Source organism: Pongo abelii, chromosome 1, assembly GCF_028885655.2.
Source record: "Pongo abelii isolate AG06213 chromosome 1, NHGRI_mPonAbe1-v2.0_pri, whole genome shotgun sequence".
NCBI classification, from domain to species: Eukaryota; Metazoa; Chordata; class Mammalia; order Primates; family Hominidae; genus Pongo; species Pongo abelii.
Genome location: NC_071985.2, coordinates 3,293,281 through 3,313,821, shown reverse-complemented (window position 1 = coordinate 3,313,821; position 20,541 = coordinate 3,293,281). Strand labels below are relative to the sequence as shown.

Below are 20,541 nucleotides of genomic sequence, written 5' to 3'. Positions count from 1 at the left end.
TGGTGGCTCAAGCAGAAACAAGCTTATGGAAAGGCTTTAGAACTCATCAGCATGCAGGATATTGTGCATTTTTTTTTCTATCAAAGTGGTCACCATGTATTCAGCCTAAGAGGACTCCAGTTTCAAGTCATCAGCTTTCTCTGTTGCAGAAGTAAGGTTGGTTCCTTCACACTCCATCGGACATCCATGTGCCATTCTAACAGTGCATGGTCAGGGGACTCGCGGTGCCCTCCGTGAAAGATAAGGAGGGCTCCTGAGCGGGACTCAGGAATGTGGGTTGCTGCTCTGGATTCTGCCACCACCCATTTCATTGCTTGTGAAATAAAGTGCGGATGACTGCACGCTCTCTAAGAATCCTTTCAGCTCTAGGAATCCACGGGCTTCAGTTACCACCAGTGTCATCTAAGCGTGAGGGACTGCACTGCTCACAGGATCACTGAGCCATAAGAGAATTTACGTTTTTAGAAGTGGAAAAGAAAAGGCTTTCTGTATTTGTCTAAAGTAGAAAGGCAGAAAAACAGGCCAAAGAATTAGGAAATAATAAAGAGGAAAAAGAAAGCAAGCAAGTCTGATTTGAGCTGGGACGCGAGAATCCTGCTTGCTGCAGGATAATGGAGCTTTACACCGTGCATACCATTCGCACATTCACATGCTGAACCGCACATTTGGGTAATTACAGAAAAAATTTCAAGGAAAAAAAAAGACATACACAGGAGTTATAAAATGCTGATGAGAAAGGTTTACACAGAGAGCTGTGAGACATTTGAAAAACTGGTTTTTGGCATTAAGACTTCCTATCCTTTTCTAGTAATATCTAAAATGGCTTCTTCCTAGGATTTAAGATAAAACTTCTTGTGTTGGAGATGTATTTGGAAGTAAATAACAAACACAAACATCATTTATCACAAGGAGCAAAGGATGACATCTCAAAATTCTGCTTCTTGCCAAAATGGACATTAAGTTTTTGCTTGGAAGCAAATGTGAAAATAGTGACTTTTATCTAATTATCCCTACATATATCCAAAGAGAAAGTTATAACTTATTTGTCATGCTTTTAATATGATTTTCTGTCTTGAATGTTGGTATTTTAAACATTAAAATCGCCAATGAGTAAGCAAATAAGACAATTACCAGACGGCATCCTCAACCAAATGTTTTGAATTTATTATAATTGTGCTTCTCTACAACTAATGATTCTTGTGGTTTGCAAACCATGTCTGCCTTTATTTACCTACACAAACACAGAACAGAATTTCCAATAGGAGAGGTTCACACAGCTAACAAAGTATAGAGTGTGTGACCTCAATAAGGCATTCAACAAAGACACACGCCATCTTTCCCTCTGACTGCGTTCCCTTAGGATGCTCTGATGTTGGCGTCGCATTCTTCTAAAAGTAGAATCAAATCTTCAATCAGGCTGTGTTCTCTGCCATGTGTCACTCTCATAATATCAAAAGCCTAAAGAGAAAGTACGGAAGAGAGATTAGATCCCAAAATAGGTGAGCTCAGGCCATCCCCCACCTTTACCCCATGATGCCAGGGGCCTGGTGAACCCCACAGGTTTACAGGGTGAACAGTCTTTAACAGGCTCACAGCACTGTGGTTCTCCCAGCTGGAAAGTCACATGACAAGGGTGATTTCTGAATGCGGTATTTGGAAAGCAGACTCACTATTCGAGTCATGCTGGGGCCCAGTGACAATTAATGATCTTCAAAGACTGTCAGTGCACAGGTTTGGTGGGTAGTCACAGGGATAAGAAGAGTTACCAAAATGATTGAGTCATATGAAAGACCATGCTGCTACCACCTTAAAATTTTTCTTTATTGCACACTCCATTCAATTCTCATCTATATGCACCAGGATTATTATATACATGTATTCTCACATTTTTTTTTCATATCATATTATAGCATTGGCATTTCGACAGTCCTCTCCTTCACTCCCCATATTTGGTCCATTACTAAATCTTGTCAACTCCACCTCCAAAATATTTCTGAAATCTGTGTGGGCTTATGACTACTTCAATAATAGAGTATAATAGAAGTAAAGCGACTGACTTGTGAGACTAGGTCAAAAAGGCCTCTGTGTTGTTTACTGGTCAGTATGTTTGCTCCCAGAACCAAGAGACTCCATGCTGTAAGGAAGCCCAAGCCACATAGAGGGAGGCCGTGTACAGGCACTCTGGCTGGCAGTCTTAGCCAAGCTCATCTTTCAAGTCATTCTAGACAAGGCACCAGACATGTACATAAATAAACCTTCAGACGATTCCAGCACCCAGCTGAAGACTGTCAGATCTGTCTTCCCAGAAGAAACACCAGACATTGTAGAAAAGAAGAAAGCCATTCTTATGCTGTGTGCCAATTCCTGACACACAGAATTTGTGCGATAATTTTGCTGTTGTTTACTCCATTAAGTTTTGGGATGGTTATGGAACAACAAACAACCAGAGTATCCTTGAAAATATTTTTGTAATAAATAAGAGATAAGCAATATTATCCTGCCCTGCCCAAATGCGGGGGGTGGGGTGGACTGGGGAGAAGGGAGGGACACCAGAACCACTGCATTTGATGTAAATGTGCCCAGGAGACTTGTAAAGATATGACTCTGGTGGCTGTTATGCACCCAAAGTACCTGGAAGTGGCACTGAGGCTCTCAGCCTTAGCTACACAGTAGGATCAACCAGGGAGCTTCAAAAGAGACACCCAGGGCCAGACCCTGCACATCAACAGCTGAAGCCTGCTCTCCAGGAATGAGGCCTAGGCCCCAGGAGATTCCAACATGTCCTCAAGGTTGAAAACAACTGATACAGCAAACTCTCAACAAATAACATCAACTACTCATGATTCAATGTTAATTTATAGCCAGAACAATTACCATTTTAATTGTTGTATATAATGAATGCCATCATGTTTATAAACCATTATTTACTAAGCTACTCCTGGAAATTTAGATCACTTCCAGTTGTTTATTATGATATGATGCAGATCTTCCAGAAAATATTTTTTGCCTTTCTTGGATATTTAAGAGCAATTCCTAGGGGTGGAACTCTTGAGCATGAACATCTTGAAAACCACAGAGATTCTAGACCTTGGTAGTCATGTGGTGAGACGCCTGCATTTTGCAATTCTGCATGCAGGAAAACTTTCCATTCTACGTTGGAAAAACGCTGAAGCTTCGAGAAACAAAGCATTTCAGGGGGATGGGTACTTTCAACCTCTGTTTCTGGTTTCTTTTTTCACCTCTTGAATGTTCCCTTTAGGCTGGAAGGAAAACAGGCAGACAGAGGGGGTCTAGATTTGCTGCTGAGAGAGAGAGAGACAGAGAGAGAGACAGAGAGAAAAAGAGAGAGAGAGAGAGAGAGAGAGAGAAAGAGAGAGAGAGAAAAAGAGAGAGAGAGAAAGAGAGAGAGAGAGAAAGGGCCAGCGCCTCAGACCCTGGCCTCTCAGCCTGGAAGACAGCTCTGTTCTGAGTCCATTTGTGACCCCGCACTGGCAGTCTGGCCCCTCACCCTGTGACACTCCAGCTGCAAAGCCCAGAAGGTGGCTGGAGCTGAGATGCTGGCGGTGGGAATTCACGTCCTATTCACGCGAGCAAGTCTGCTCTGTGGGTGCACAGCATCTGCCAGCAAATCCCCAGGCAGGGGGCTGTCCGGAGTGCAGAGGAGGAGTTGGGACCAGCCCCCACCTTGCAAGCAGCCCAGCTCTATGAGATTCCTCTGGGCAGAAGATTAAAAACAAATGTTTGATGCCATTCATGGAGCACATGCCTCATGTTTTATTCTCTTTTCTCCACACTGCCCTGGATCCTCCGCTGCTCTGGACATCTTGAGGTCTGAGGCAGAGACCTGTGACAGCACGATTGTGGAAAGAGAAGGTTTCTCAGATCAGAGAGCCTGCATGGGAAATTCTCTTACTTGAAAGCACTCTTAGATGTTCTCTTCCCTTTTACTCAACAAAGAGCCAGAGTGCTTGTGATCTGGCAAAGGAAGATGAATGGGGCAGAATCACTGCCTGGAAAGATCTTTGCAGAGAGGGATGTAACCCTCCATCCTGAAAAAGGCCAGACCTAACCTGCTCAGCCTCGCCTCCCTCCCTGCCCTCACAGAGGCCCTCGGCTGGGTGAGGGCCTGGCCTTGTTGCTCAGAATTTCCAGACCAGCCTCTTTTTTGCCCTCCTGGTTACATTCCCCAGGTTCCCCATCTGAAGAATGATCTGTGCTTCTCTCTGACTTGACTCAGAGGCTAAATGACAAAGCCATCTTCTTATCACTTCAACAACGTAAGTTCACTGGCATGCCTTTGAACGTACTACAGGCTCCAGTCTTCCTTCCTCGCTCTTTTCTTCCAGTTCCAGTGGTGAGTTTCACTTTCTCCTCTTTTGCAGCTTTAAGAATAAGGTCTACTCCGCACTGATCCAGTATATTCCTGTTGATGGAAGGGGCAGACCTGCCCATCCCACAGTAGGGTAACTCCTTCCAGGTCTTCAGCCATTCTGGAATTAGACCCACAGCCAGGAAGGGGGGGTTTCCCGGCCTTCCTCCAGCTTCGCATCCACACCTCACAGCTGCTTCCTTGAGGAAAGACCAGAAGGATCATGTAGTCGAATACCCTCATGTTATGGAAGGAAGTGCTTCCTGAGGTCACCTGGCTCGAGAGTTAGACTAAGGATGACCTCTCAGCTCTCAGGACTCAACCTGGTGTGTCCATCTCATGACTGCATTGTGCAGCCTCTCCTTGTGAACAGACTGCAGTGACCAAGGAGAGGAGCAGAGGCTGTCCTGGACATGGCTGCTGAGATACCCTGAGGTGACACAGGTGCCTTCCTCGTCAAGATGCTGCTGGTCATGTTCTGCGTTCTCTTACTTGATGCTGAATGCATCACCAGTAGCAAAGGGGAGCAGGGGCAACCCTCAGGAATGTGTGTGTAGAGTCTGAGATACTAAGTTTAGAGGATCTTGTCCATAGGGAGGCTAGAAACAGAGAGGAAATGGGTATGGGTAGGGGCAGAGAACTAATCTGAAGCGACTGAAAAAAAAAAAAAACAACTACATCATCTGTCTAGAAAGTAAAACGCCATATAGATTTGATTAATTAACAAGCAAACGTACTTTTCTCTGAAAGATGGGCAGATGTAGATGAGAAAGGGAGAGAAAAACGAGAAGAAAGAAGTAGGATTCAGTAATGTGCAAAATACGTTAGTGACTGTGTGTGCAGGTGTGTGCGTGGATGAATGGTGTGACACAGGTCAGCAGGAAGCTGCAATTCACACCTGGTGATGAGGACATCTGGTCCTTGTCTTGAACATCACCTGGGTCTATGGGTGAGCTGGGGCAGACAGTCCTCACCAATGTACGGAGAGGGCCCTGTGTGGCCCTGGGCACAGCCCTTCAGCACGGGGTGAGCTGGGGCAGACAGTCCTCAACGAAGTACGGAGGGGGCCCTGTGTGGCCCTGGGCACAGCCCTTCAGCACAGCAGGAAGATGAGGAGGGCTTCCCCTCACATTACCATCCCCCAAAAAAGTTACAATAAATTTCTGACAAACCAGAGCAATTGTTTCAAGTAGCTCTGTCTCCCTTCTCCTACCACTCCCATCTGTCACCCATGCGCATGTCAGAGAGGACAATTCTGGTTTAATTTCCTGCAGCAGCATATAAAACAGATTAAGGAAATATAAAATTGGAGCAGGCTGGTGTTGGGAAAAGCTTATCTCTTTCCATTAAATTTTATTTTTTTTTAATGGTAGCATTTAAAAAGAGCCTGCACATAATCTTTCACAGAGCACTCATTTGAAGCCTCCAAGGAGGGTGCCTCCTGCACCCACATCCAGACTCTAAATGTCACATGAGAAAGAGCAGCATAGATTGTCTGCCACATTACAGGCATACAGTTAACTCAGCAATAGAGAAAGGGTCCCCAGAATTGATTCCAATCTCATCATATCTGTTTTTTTTTAAGTAATTTTAGAATTGTGGTCATATATTAAATAAAATGAATTTAAATCAAATCATAAAGTTGGAAACAATATACCTTTCCTATTAATTTTAATATGAATATATTAAGCTTATCAAGGATCTCAAACAGTTTTTACCATGAGCTTGAGGAATCTAGTAAGTGACTTCCCAAGTATGATTTAAATATGGATATAAAATCAGAGGGAAAAGAAATGTATGCATGATAAGAACCCCTGGAATCAAATCACAACGGGAAAAAATAAAGCAGGTTTTCTTATTCTGCCCATCTCAGAATGAAAGAAAAGTAGACGGTGGGGCACAGGGAGGAGGAAGCTGGTCTGGGGCATTCAAAGGAGGAAATGCAAGAAGCAAGAGGTACAACACATTAAGCAGCTACGGAGGCACAAAAAGCCCTTTGCAAGGACAGCAGAGAATCCCAAAGACTTTGATGACCCACCTCAGCTCAGCAGCACCCCTGGAGACCCCACTCCGCTCTACATATTGGATAACTCCCCAAGTGTATATTCCGCTGGAGGAATCTGTCCTTTTGGGAGGCAGAATTTCCTTAGAGATAACATCTACCCATTCATTCACTCAATACTGTCTAAGCAGCTTTAATGAATAAAACTTGGCCCTTGCCCTGGGAGAAGCTCTGGCATAATCAGAGGGACAGAATGTAAATACCAGATCATTACAGTGGAACAGTGTGTGTTCAACAGAGATGCAAAGTGCCGGGGTGCCCAGAGGAAGGAGGAACCAGGTGGCCCCACGGGACCCTCAGGAGGGGTTACAGATGTGGTGAGCTCAGGTCTGTGCTTTCCAGTGGTAGTAACCATTCCAGAAAAAGCATGGCTGTTGTATCACTGTTTAATCAATCAATCAATCAATACATATTTATTGAATCCTGAGAGACTATGAAGAAGTTATGTTTCCTCAGCTAAATAATGACACTGGACAATATAAATTCTAAAGGCAACCCAAGTCTCAATGTGTTGTACAATGTGCCATGCCAGACACAGCTATTAAGGTGTGGATTTGGTTTTGTTTCCAAATATTGTTACTGATTTCTAATTTAATTCCATTGTGGTCAGATAATTTACTTTGTATTAACTTGAATCTTTTTACGTTTATTGATATCTGTTTTGTGGCATAAAATAGTCTCTTTTGGTATTATAGTTACTTAAAAAATGTGCATTCTGTTATTGTTGGGTGAAGTGTTTTCTAAATGTCAGGTCTCATTGGTTGATGGTGTTATGGAATTATTTTGTATCCCTGCTCAGTTTGTCTAGTTGTTTTACCAACTGTTAACACAGGAGGTTTGATGTTCCCAGCTGTGCTTGTCTATTTATTCATTTCTCCTTTCAGTTCTATCAGTTTTTGTTTCCCATGTTTTGCAACTGTGTTGTTTGGTGCATACATATTTAGCATTGCTATGTCTTTTTGGTAGACTGACCTTTTTTTCATTACACAATGTTCCTCTCTGTGTCTCATAGTATTTTCCTTGCTCTGAAGTCTACTTTACTTAATATTGATATAGCTACTCCAGCTTTCTTTTGATTGTGTTCTTATAATGTATCTTTTTCCATCCTTTTGCTTTCAACCTATTTGTATCATTCTATTTAAAAAGAATTATTACAGACAACATATGCTTGAGTCATTTGTCAAAAATCTGTTCTACTAATCTCTGTCTTTTGATTGGTGTATTTAGGCAATTTACATCTTTTACATGGACTACTTACATAATTTACAATGTTGTTATTAATATATTAGGGCTTACATCTGCCATTTAATTTTTTGTTTTCTGTTTGCTCTCTTTTTGTTTCTTTTTCCTGCATTCCTGTGGGTTAAACTTTTTTTAGAATTTCATTCTCTAGTGCTTTTTTGAGTGTATTACTTTATATAGTTTTGTGGTTGCTCCAGGTCTTATTATTTATATATATTTTATATATATATACACACATATATATGTATATATAACTTGTATATAATATACATGTATATATATTATATATGTATATACACACATATATATGTATATAACTTATCATACTTTACTAGTGTCATCATTTTACCAGTTGAACTCAAGTATAGAAACCTTCCCTTTACATTTTACCCTCCCCTACTCCCCCATTTGGAATACAATTGCCCTAAATATTTCCACTACATACATTTAGAATCATATCAGATAGTGTTATAATTTTTGCTTCAACTATCAAACAATCTAGAAAACTCAAGGGGAGAAGGAAAGATCATTTTACTTACCCACACTTTTGCTGACCATATTCTTTCTTCTTTCCTGATGTTCCAAGAGCCTTCTTTTATCATTTTCTTTCTGTTCAGAGAACTTCTTTAGCCATTCTTTTACAATAAGTCTGCTAGTGATAAGTTCTTTTAGTTTCCCTTCATCTGAAAATGTCTTGATTTCTTCTTCATTCCTGAAGGATATTTTTGCTGGACAAGATAAATTCTAAGGGCAACCCAAGCTTTGGGTTAACAGTTCTTTTCTTTCAGTACTTGAAAAAAATATGCTACTTTCATCTGGCTTCTGTGGTTTCTGATGAGAAAATCACTGTCATTCAAATTGTTTTTCCTGTACAGGTAAGTTGTCATTTTTCTCTTGCTGCTTTTAGGATTTTTTTTTTTGTCTTTAGTTTTCAGAAGTTTGAGTATGATCCACAGTCTCGGTGTGAACTGCTTTCGGTTTACACTGTTCGGGGTTTGCTTAGCTTCTTGAATCTACAGGTTTATGTCGCCTGCCAAATTTGGAAAGTTTTCCATTATTAATTCTTTTTTTAAAAACAATATGGTAAAGTACACAAAACACCAGTAGTTACCATTTTAACTATTTTTAACTCGAGTAGCATTAAGTACATTCACATTGTTGTGCAACCATTACTACTATCCATATATCCATAACTTTTGTATCATCCTGTACTGAAATTGTGTACCCATTAAACAATAGCTTCCCATCCCCTCCTTCCTTCACACTCTGGTAACCACTGTTCTACTTCTGTCTCTAGGTATTTCACTACTCTAGGTACCTCATATAAGTGGAATAATATGATATTTGTTCTTCTCCGTCAGGCTTATTTCACTTTGCATAACGCCTTCAAGGTTCATTTATGTGTAGCATGTTTCACAATTTTATTCCTTTTTAAGGTTGAATAATATTCCATTGTATGTATATATCCCATTCTATGGGTTGCTTTTTATTCTGTTGATGGTATCCTTCGATGCCCAAAAGTGTTTAATTTTGGTGAAGTCCAATTTGTTTATATTTTCTTTTGTTGCCTGTACCTTTGGTGCCATATCCAAGAAATCATCACTATGTCCAATGTCATGAGGCTTTTTCCTTAATGTATTCTTCTAAGAGTCTAGTAGAAGCTTTTGCTCTTATGTTTAGGTCTTTGATCCATTTTGAGTTACTTTATATGGTGTTAAGAAAGGGTGCAACTTTATTCTTTTGCATGTGGATATGCAGCTTCCCCAACACTATTTGTTGAAGAGACTGTCATTTTTCCATTGAGTGGTCTTGGCATCCATGTTGAAAATCATTTGATCATATATGCGAGGGTTTATTTCTGGGCTCTCTATTCTATTCCATTGGTCTATATGTCCATCTAGTCCAGTATCACCCTGTTTTGACTACTGTAGCTTTCTCGTAAATTTTAAAATCAAGAACTGTGAGTTCTCCATATTTGTTCTTCTTTTTCAAGACTGCTTTTGGCTATTTGGGACTCCTTGAGGTTCCATATATATTTCAAGATGTATTTTTCTATTTCTTCCCCCCAAAAAACATTGGGATTTTGATAGAGATTGTATTGAATCTGAAGATTATTTTGGGTAATATTGACATCTTAATAATACTAAGTCTTCGAACCTATGAACATGAGATGTCATTCTCCTTATTTATGCCTTCTTCATGGAGAATAACTTATTCAGTTATTCTCAGATAATAACTTACTCAGTTTTGTGTTATTGCAAATAGTATTATTCTCTTATGTTTGTTTTTGAATTGTTCATTTTTAGCGTTTAGAAACACAACTGATTTTTGTGGGTTGATCTGTATCCTGCTACCTTGCTTAATTCACTTATTAGTTCTAACATTTTTTGGTGTGTGTGTGTAATCTTCAGAGCTTTCTCCATATAAGATCATGTCATCTGTATATAGAGATAATTTTATTTCTTCCTTTCCAATTTGGATGCCTCCACCATTATTTCTTCAAGCACTTTTTCCACCTCACTCTCTTTTTCTTCTCTGGGACTCCAATGTTAGATCTTTTGTTATTGATCCATAGGTCCCCTGAGGCACTGTTCAATTTTACTTTTTCTTCAGTATTTTTTTCTGTTTTTCAGGTTGGGCAGTTTCAATTGTCTTATCTTCACATTCACCAATTCATTCCTCTGTTTCCTCCATTCTGTTGTGGAGCTCCCTTCTGTTTATTTTGATTATTATATTTATCAGTTGTTAAATTTCTATTTGTGTCTTCTTTACGGCTTCTACTTCTTAACTGATATTTTCTATTTTTTCCATTTATTTTGAGGGTGTTTGTAATTCCTTGATGAAGCATTTTTATCATGGCTGCTTTAAAATCTGTCAGATTATTCTAACATCTCTGTTATCTTGGAATTGGCATCTACTGATTGCTTTTATTTTCATTAAGATTGAGATATTCCTGGTTCTTGGCATAGTGAGTGATTTTTAACTGAAGCACAAACATTTTGAGTATTCTGTTATGAGACTCTGAATTTTACCTCAACCTGCTTTAGCTGGCTTTCTCTGACATCACTCCAGCAAGAGAATGAAGTGATGACACTCTGTTACTGCCAGGTGGGAGTACAAGTTCAGGTTCCCTATCTGACTCCTTGTTACTACTGAACTTATACTTCCTGGTAGGTAAATTTCTGCTTATTTCCCATAATACGACTTAATCACTGTGTTTGCATTTTATCCATTATTTTCTTATCTTTTCTCTTTTTTGGTTCAAAAACACACTCTTGGAACTATTATTCTCTATTTGGAGGTCAGTAGGAATCATTCATAAATATTAGAGCCAGGGGCTTCCAAACAACTGTTTGAAGGTATTAGTGACAATTACGGAACATCCTTTCTGTATGCCTTCTTACTCTCCCTCTTTCCCTCCCACCTCCCCACACGGTAACGTATGATGTTAAGTGTTTAGAGGAGGGCTTTTTAACCTAGACACCATGGACACTTGGTCCATGGAAGGGCTTCAGGGAGCCTCTGAAGCTGCCATCCCCACCAAATATACAAAAGGTTGGTTATATTTAACCTTTCTCTGGTTAGTCAGTGGCCCTCATCAGATTCCTAAATAGGGACATGACCAAATAGGTTAAGAATCACTGTAGCGGATTAAGACATGGGAACAACAGAACTGCATGCTCTATATCAGCCACTGCTGGGGCTGGAAATCAGGGTAGCTGATGCAGCAATAAAAGGAGCAATCTCTAGGACTTGCGGCCTTGTGCTGTCTGTTTAGATGCAGAAAAAGCTAAAAAGATGCTCAATGGGTAAAATACTTCAATAAAATTAAATGAGAGGGAAAAATTGTAATACAAAAAGTTTAAATACAGATTTTTAAAAAAATGGATACCGAAGGGAAAGAAGTCTAAGTTTTGCAACCAGACTTTTGCTAAAAAGCAACTACACTAGGGCCAGGGTGAGGGAGCCTGCAGCACGCAGGGTTCACAGGAAAAACACCAACTCTGATTAACAAGACAGCCCAGATAGGTTGTCCTTGAGGTCCAAGAAGTCAAATTAGTAGCAAACAAAAGCCTTCTAAGAAATAAATGGAAAGAAATAAAAGTAGATTAGAGACAGGAGAGGGCAGGAGGTAAGCACTGGGAAGGGACCCCAGGACTGTCCTGTGGCAGCAATCACAAGAATTTCAGCTGAGCCCAGTGGAAATGGAAGACTAAACCAAATCAGAGCTGGGTTAAGTGGATTCCTTTCCTGGAGGAGGCTGGAGCCTAACTGAATCTGTAATAAATTTCTGTTTCTGAAGCTCCTCTGATTTCTGTTCAAACTCAGTCTTCAAAAACCTTATTCAAGTGATTTCATTCCATTATTTCCAGGGTTTCTAAGACAAGAAAGAGCATCCCAGGGGTGCCCGTCTGAAGATGACATCAGTTTCTAAAGGCAAAGAGTATAGCCTCCCTTTTCCCTCTCCAGGTTACCCGAGTCCTGAGAAAGCTCAGGAAAGAAAGACTTTCTGCAGGAAGAAACTGACCTGCTTCTAGACTCACAGGTCATGTGAGTTTTCCTAGGGATGGATACATTCAGGCCATCCCTCTGCCAGCAAATGCTCAGCAAAGGTCATGAGAAGATCTGGTCCATTAACCATAAACAGCTAACCAACAGGGCCAGGGGGAGGTTTTAAAGACTTCTATCCATTAAAAAAATCCATTCATTCAAGCATGTATTTAACAGAACTTGCTGTATTGGGGGCATGTGTGTCTATGTTAGGTGGCACCAGAAGACACAAAAGGAATGTAAGGTCCCTTGAGGGATTCCCACTCACCTTGGGGAGCAAAACACTGCTGGGGAGCAGTCATAGAACATAATTGTTCACCAGAGGAACCACCCCTGTAGCCCAAACTAGAAACACAAGTACTGAACAGACCAGCTAGTGGAAGAGTGATCAGAACAAGAGTTCCTGTAACAATACCCATCTTTAATAGTTTCAGAATGCTTGAGATTGGAAAGCACACTCTCCCGCATTGCCTCGTTTACTCCTCAAAACAACTCTATGGGATAGCTACCAGCCTCCTTTTACAAATGAAATTATATTCCGAGATGAATGCAAATGGTGGGACTGGAACCTGAACCTACTGACTCTAAATCCTTGCACTCTTTCTACAACTCTGCCAGGAGTGCATGTTTGCTCCTTGGTTGATCATCAGACCTTGGCAAGAGACTCAATGACTTTTGTAGAAACACACAGCAAGTTTGGGTAAGGCCACCATTTAACCCCAGGCCTCATGACAGATAATCTGATGCTGCTCCCAGAATACCTTTCATTTGGCATCTATCAGGGAGCATGCCTGAGCTTCACCTTGGTACCAAGAACAGGAAAAGCTAACATGATTACGAAGAGAAGCTTCTGAAAGAGGCGATGCAACCTCATCAGAAGGGTATGAGGGCAGCAGAACAGACCTTGGCATGAGGGATGTAAAGGGCAGTAAGAGGGTCATCTGAAGGGCTGGTGATGGTCAGTACCATTAGCCCAGGCCACATTATCCTGAAAATCCATAATGAGATGTCTGTCTGGGTTTGTTCAGGCTTGTCCTTATAGTTGAGGGTATTAGATGTCTCCTTCAGAAGTTCTGTATGCAATAGCAATGACTAAAGCTTCACATAAGGAAAAGAAGCAATCTAAATCTTCTCTGATTTCTCTCCCATATTTTTCCCTGAGTTGGCATCATGGGTTCGGTTAGATCTTAAGGGATTTCTGCACACTGATCTTACTAGAGAGCCTCATCTATTTAACTGGACCAGTCTAGAGGAAAAGAACAGAGCCTTGGTTTCCAGCCTGGATTTAATGACTTGTACATGTCTATCTCCTCCATTAAATTGTACACACCATACTGAGTCTTTTTTTTTTTTTTTTTTTTTTTTTTTTTTGAGACAGAGTCTCACTCTGTCGCCCAGGCTGGAGTGCAAAGGCATAATCTTGGCTCACTGTAACCTCTGCCTCCTGGGTTAAAGTGATTCTCTCACCTCAGCCTCCTGAGTAGCTAGGATTTCAGGCACCCGTTATCATGCTGAGCTAATTTTTGTATTTTTGTAGAGACAGGATTTCACCATGTTGGCCAGACTGGTCTTGAACCCCTGACCTCAGGTGATCCTCCTGCCTCAGCCTCCCAAAGTGCTGGGATTATAGAGGTGAGCCACTGTGCCCAACCTGAGTGTTATTCAAAGTAGTAGAAGTATTTGATCACCGTGTTGAATTAAATTGAACAAATACACCTGGCTCTGCCTCTGTGCGACTTTAGGTGAGCTCTTGCATGTCTCCAAACCTGAGGACCTTCACTTTTCAAACAGAATGAAAATGCCTGTCCCACTGACCTCACACAGCTGTCATCTGTCATGAGGACTGAGTATGATCACGGATCACGTATGTACGAGCAGTATTCATCGTTTCCAGTCCCATATAAACACAAAGGTCTAGTTGGATCACTTACGAACATCTACTTGCAGGTGACCCTGTGTTGGGTACATCGTACATTAGGAAATTTCCCGCACATCGTTTTTCTGTCAAGATTTCCACACAGTAGGCCCTTGATAAGGATTTTCTGTACCTCGCTGATTCGACTGGCTGACAAGCACCCCCAAGACCAGAAAAGGAAAGTTCTTCCTGAGGCTGCAACAGACGGTGCAGTGTTCTTCCCCTGCCTGGGTAAACATGCCAGACACGATAAAAAGAACAGGAATAGCTGAGCGCCCTCAGGGAATCCTAGTGTTACTCCCGTTGGCCACACGCTGACTTTATTTAGAGATCAAGTAAAGGTGCTATGGCTAGCATTCGGCGAAAATGAGCACTGGGGAATCTGACTTTTAAGAATCCCTTAGGCATTTGTCATTTCTCTTAGGTCCATGTGGGTGGCTGCCAGTGTTACGGGATCAGCTGGCCCTTGGACACGGCCTGAGTAACCCTGATGCCCGATCCTTCCACCGTCACTCTTCCGCACACAAGGGCATGGCGGCCCAGAGGGTCCTGTTAAAGTGTCAAGTGCTTCCTATGATACCCACACGCCAGGTCTCCACATGACCCACTAGCGCCTGGCCAGGTGTGCATGTGAGCTCTCCTTTGGAAGGGTCACAGACTAGAGGAGAGGAAGTTCTGCTGAGGTGGGAAGGCCTGGGCCGGACAGCAGAGAGCCCTGGGCTCCTCTGGGCAGAGGAGACTCCCTAAGTGGGTGAAACTAACCATCGTGTTTTAACAAGGTATTCCAACCAACCCTAAACCAGTTCTCCCATTTAGTTTCTTGGCACTTATTGCCAGAACCGTATTCACTGACCTCCTTCCCTTCCTCCCTCCTCCTTCCCCCAATAATGAATACTTCCTAAGTTCCAGATCCCTTGCATGGCACTGAGCTGGTTGCCAAGATAACCATGAAGCCCTCATACTCTCCTGGGGGCAGGGATGGGGTGGTCATCGGGTATGCCTACTGCAATGTGAAAAGAGCTCTCCTGGCAGGGTGGACAGAGAGCTGCAGGGGTAGGATAACAAAGTAACACTGGATTTGGGCCTTAAAGGATCAGCAGAGTTCTGCCAAGCCCAGGGGGCTGTGATGGGGAGAGCACTTAAGGCAGAGGGAAAAACAGCTGTGTGAAGATGGAGGAGTGAGAAGCTCAGGGTCACAGTGGGTCCTGGTGAACAGCAGTGATCACTGGATGGGTGGAAAGGACAAGAGAAAGGGCGGGGAGAAGAGGCTGCAAAGGTGAACTGCCACAAAGATGGTCAAGGGCTTGCCATGCAAGGGACACGGACTGTGTTCTGTGGGCAATGGGGAGGAGGCACAAACAAGGTCAACTTGCTAAATGTGGAGAGGGCACAGGAGCAGTGGTGTTCTGAGGCTGGTTTGCACCAGGTGGCAAGAGTAATTGTTAATATTTTTTTACAAGAAGGTTGATTTTACATTTAAAATCAGCCAAGGTGGGCATGCCTGCATCACAGAAACAGGCAGATGTCACAAAGTAGGCTTTTTCCAGAGTGGTTGTTAAACATTTACCAGCACATATTGCACATGCGTGTGTATGCGTGCACACATACGTAGAGCTGCTAACAAATCACAAAGAGGCCCAGCAACAGCAGAAAAAAAGGATGCCAGACAGAACTAGGTGAGATCTTGGCACACTCACCAGTCTCAGATTCTTCATTGCTTGGGGAAACATGCCTTGATGTAGCTGCAGTTTGCCAACTTTCATCACTTGAACGCCTCTGACGGGATGGCTTCCTGGGAAAAAAATCCTGGAAGAAACCAAACGGCAAACAGTATCAGCAGCCCTCACCTTTGCAGTCAGCATTTCATCAGGAGACTATGAAAGTGGGAGCAAACACTAGCTGTGAATGTTAATGAGCTACTGAAAGGAAATTAGCTTTGCAATCCAGGAGAATGCAGTACTGAGGGGAATTCACACAGGATCGGTCTCCAGCTCCTCAGAATGCGTTTTGTGTTAGGGAAAAAAAAAATGACAGGACTAGAAGGTCTCCCTCATAAACACTAGAGAAGAGAAACAAAAGTTTGGAGCTCTGCGTTGATATTTGGGAGGGGTGGGGCGGGGAGAACAGGTGCTAATCTTCTCCTCCAAGCTCTTCCATGAAGCATCAGCATTAGCACTAGCACAGCCCTGGAACAGAAGATTGCCTCTCAATATATATTTGTTGAATAAATAAAGTTTTCATCATCCCCCAACTAGATACTACCACACCCCCCTTTTAACCGCAAAGCCCTTTGATTGAATCTCAGCTGTGGAGTCCATCATGGTACACCTTTCTTATAAGCACGTGTGTATTTATTTATCATCTCACAGGATTATAGTGCTTTTTATTCAGGCACCCCATCTGCGTTCTCCATGATGTCTGACATGCAGGAGGAAATCAATCCATACTGGACCCTTTCACATAGAACAGAATAGAATATGGTGTTGTTGTGGACCAAAGAAAGAAGACGTACACACCTCTGGCTATGGGCTGTTTCAGACCCTGTGAAGAGCTGTATTACTTCAATTCAACAAGAATTTACCATATTGGATTCAACCAAATATGAGCAGTTTGGCCTCTTCTGGCCCCAATACCCCCTACCCCTACACTTAGAGAATACTGAGCCCCTGCTGTATACGCAGAATTGTCTCTGGGGGAAATGCCTACACACACACACACACACACACACACACACACAAAACCACAGTTTAAATGAGCTTTTCAGGCCAGGTGCGATGGCTCACACCTGTAATCCCAGCACTGTGGAGGCCGAGGCAGGCGGATTGCTTGAGCTTAGGAGTTTGAGACCAGCCTGGGTAACAAGGCAAAACCCTTTCTCTATAAAAAAAAAAAAAAAAAATACAAAAATGAGCCAGGTGTAGTGGAGCATGCCTGTAGTCCCAGCTACCTAGGACACTGAGGCGGGCGGATCACTCGAACCCTGGAGGCTGAGGCTGCAGTTTTACACCACTGCACTCTACCGTGGGTGACAGAGTGAGACCCTGTTTCAAAAAAAAAAAAGAAGTTTTTTCCTTGAGGCTGAATCATCCCATTAGACACAAGACAAACATTCCTGCAGGAGTTAAAACAATGTTACACGATGGAGCATGATTTAGCGCCCAAATAAGGCATAACTTAGTATACGCTAGATGTCCAGTTCAAGTTTGTTGAATTGAACTGAGAAAATGATACAAGTATGGTGAAGACAAAGAGGTGACTGACAGTTGGTTGGACCGGGGAAGGCTTCCTGGAACAGGGAAATTGGACTTACACTGGCTCCCAAGGATTTGGAGAGGCTTGGCTGGGTAGGAGAAGGGAAGCATATCCCAACTGTCAGAGAGAACGAGCAAGGGCGCACTCTAAATGCTGCTTCTCCAGGGACGGAGGTGCCTGCCCACAGACATCACTAAGATAATCCTAGAATCCATCACTCATACAGGGCTTGCCATGTGCCAGGCACTGTTCCAACTGCTTTTCATCCATGAACCCAGAGAACCCCATCTAAGCTCTATTATGTAACAGTGATGAGGCAGATTTACCAGGAGAGACAGGTATGTTCTCTGACAAGTGCACACATATCTGCAAACCATTCCCTCTCGCTGAATCTTAACTCTTCCCCCTATGAAATGTGATATAGAAACATTTTTTTTTCATTCATGCTCTTAAAAAAGTAGAAAGCACTACCTGGGAGGAAAGTATTTAAACCAACAGAAGGTTGGGAATGCCTCTTTTAAAAAGCTGAAAAGGGGCTGGGCGCGGCGGCTCACACCTGTAGTCCCAGCACTTTGGGAGGCCGAGACGGGCAGATCACGAGGTCAGGAGTTTGAGACCAGCCTGGTCAATATGGTGAAACCCCGCCTCTACAAAAAATACAAAAATTAGCTGGACATGGTGGTTGGCACCTGTAGTCCCAGCTACTCAGGAGGCTGAGGCAGAAATGCTTGAACCCAGGAGGCGGAGGTTGCAGTGAGCCGAGATCGTGGCACTGCACTCCAGCCTGGGCAACAAGAGCGAGACTCAGTCTTAAAAAAAAAAAAAAAAAAAAAAAAGCTAAAAGGGAGCGGAAGGGGGAACAACAAAGGAGACACTGGGTCCTGGATTTTTCTTCATCTCTTCAGTATGCCAAGGGGTCAATCACTTTACCTTTCACCCCTTACGAAATGAACATCATTATCTATTTGTGTAGAAATGACTTTAAGATCCCCAGACAAAAGGCGTAAGTGCAGGACGCCATTATCAGAGGGACACTTTCCTTGAAAAGCACGCCTGGATTTGGGGTGTTATATTATTGCTACGAATGTGGCATCATTAAATTTAAAGGCCAAAAAGTGATTTTACACTAATCATCACTCCACTAAGTGGATGTCTGTTATGTCAGTTAGCAGAAGGAAAGACAATCTTCAGTTCTACGATGGCAGAGAAAGCGGTGTGTCATTACGCCGTGACAGGTACCTGCCCTGGTCGCTCAGATATTTCAAAATGAAGTAGAGCTTACGAAGGAGAGCATGAGGAAGCGCTTGTAAGGGGGGACTTCCAAATAAATATTAACAGGGCAGTCTCACAGCTCTGTGGGGCTGCTGATTGCGGGCCTGGTTTGTTTCTGGAGGCCTCCCAGCTGACATACAGAATAAAAATCATGATCCCTTGCTGGAGTATAACTCCAAGGAAAACTGATCGAGCTCACTCCTGGTGGGAGACATTCTTCAAAGGTGTGGATTTCCATCCACTTTATGGTGTAGAGCAGGGATGGGGAGAGAAGAGGGCCTGGAGGTAGTAGTCTTGACAGGACAAAAAGACAGTCATCTTTTGATAGGATTGTCAAAAATAAAGACCAGGATTAGAGTCCAAAGTGAAGCAGCAATCAGGTGTGTCCAAGGACTGTGAGGACTAAAGCAGGAGTCTGAGTGAGAAGGTGAGGGGAAGGTGCACCTACAAGACACCGGGTTCCAGGTCCGGCCCTGTAAGCAATCTGCAGAAGTCCAAAGTGAGTCTCTGCCCTTGGTTAGCATGTAGTTTGCAGGTGAGGCAAATGAAATCATGATATAGAAAGGCGTGTGACAGCCACCTGATCAGGGCACAGACAGTGTGTGCTCTAGGAGCAGCCGGGACCACAGTGATCAGGGGAGTGGCAGAGCCTGAGTGGGTTTCCACTGGAGATGATGATGGGATCCTGGGACAAGGGAAGGGATGGATGGTTGCTCTGGTGATGGGATGGGAGGCTGAATGCCAAAGGGCAGTGAGCATGCTGGTCCGGCCAGCAGAGGAGGGGAGTAGGAAAGGAGGTGCACTCAAGGCCAGGCTGTGCAGAGGCACACACACGCGCAAAGCTAGGAACTCTGGACTTCCCTTGCCAGCCGTGAGGCCAGGCTGTGCAGACACACACGTGCAAAGCCAGGAACTCTGGACTTCCCTTGCCAGCAGTAAGGCACTACCAAAGGGGGCTGAGGATATTTCATCAGAATAGAAAACCAAGAAAATTGGAAAACAGACCCTAGAGGCAAAAAGACTTGAGGTAGGATAGCGGCAATATCAACAGAAAAGAAGGACTTGGTACAAGAAAGGTTATGCAGCTGATTTAACAGAATCTGGGGATCCAAGGGGGTGCAGTGGAGTCTAAGCTGACTCCACAATTCAGAAATAGAAATACCTCCACAAAAACATACAAGCAAACTACATAACAACAAAATCATTCAACAAGGGAGTTTACTTGTTTGGGTGATATAAATTTTCCTTTCACAGGTATAATGCTATCAATTACATGTTCCAGAATGCTTGGTCTAGACTGGAAAAAAATGTTTTTGGTGTTTCTATGGTGAATAAGTGCATAAGAAGAAATGGGTTTAAACAAGGAGAAAAAAGAAGGAAATGTACACCAGCTTTAACTCAGACCCATAAGCACCAAGCTCTTACTGATATATTTTACAGGGAGGCTGAAAGTCAGGAAACTGGGATCTGAGGTCAAAAGGACATGGAGAAGAAATATCTGATGCCAGGATCTCTATTAGTCTGGCTGAGGTTGCTGATCTGTATTGGTCCTACGTGACGCAATCACCAATCACATTATTCCGTTACAGATGGCAGCTCTGGCGTTCACAGAGTAGGAAAAGGCCTTTGTTATTCAGGGCTACTGCTTTCGTTTGAATGTTTTCCCTCCAAAATTCAGATGCTGAAACTTAATGGCCAACGTGGTAGTTTTTGGAGGTCCGGTCTTTAAGAGGTGATTAGGTCATCAAGGCTCCTCCCCTTGTGAATGGGATTAAAGCCCTTATAAAACAGGTTTCACGAAGTGTTCAGCTTGTTTTCTTTCCACTGTGTAAGGACACAGTGTTCCTTCCCTCCAGAGGATGTAGCAACAAGATATCA

At 42.9% G+C, this 20,541-nt stretch overlaps 1 protein-coding gene across 7 annotated transcripts in view; it reads right to left on the bottom strand.

The window, feature by feature from the left end:
- Positions 1 to 1,136: 1,136 nt before the first annotated feature.
- Positions 1,137 to 20,541, bottom strand: part of SMYD3 (SET and MYND domain containing 3) — a 749,014-nt gene continuing 729,609 nt past the window's right edge. For 6 of the 7 annotated variants that reach the window (XM_024252046.3, XM_024252056.3, XM_054549979.2 and 3 more), the window contains 2 exons: positions 15,837 to 15,945; positions 1,137 to 1,458 (listed from right to left, as the gene is read on the bottom strand). In XM_024252046.3, coding sequence (XP_024107814.1) covers positions 1,357 to 1,458; positions 15,837 to 15,945 — 211 coding nt within the window. In that variant the 3' untranslated portion in view covers positions 1,137 to 1,356. Of the gene's footprint in view, positions 1,459 to 8,223; positions 8,704 to 15,836; positions 15,946 to 20,541 lie in introns of those variants that run through there. The other variant, XM_054549973.2, reaches the window with a different exon arrangement.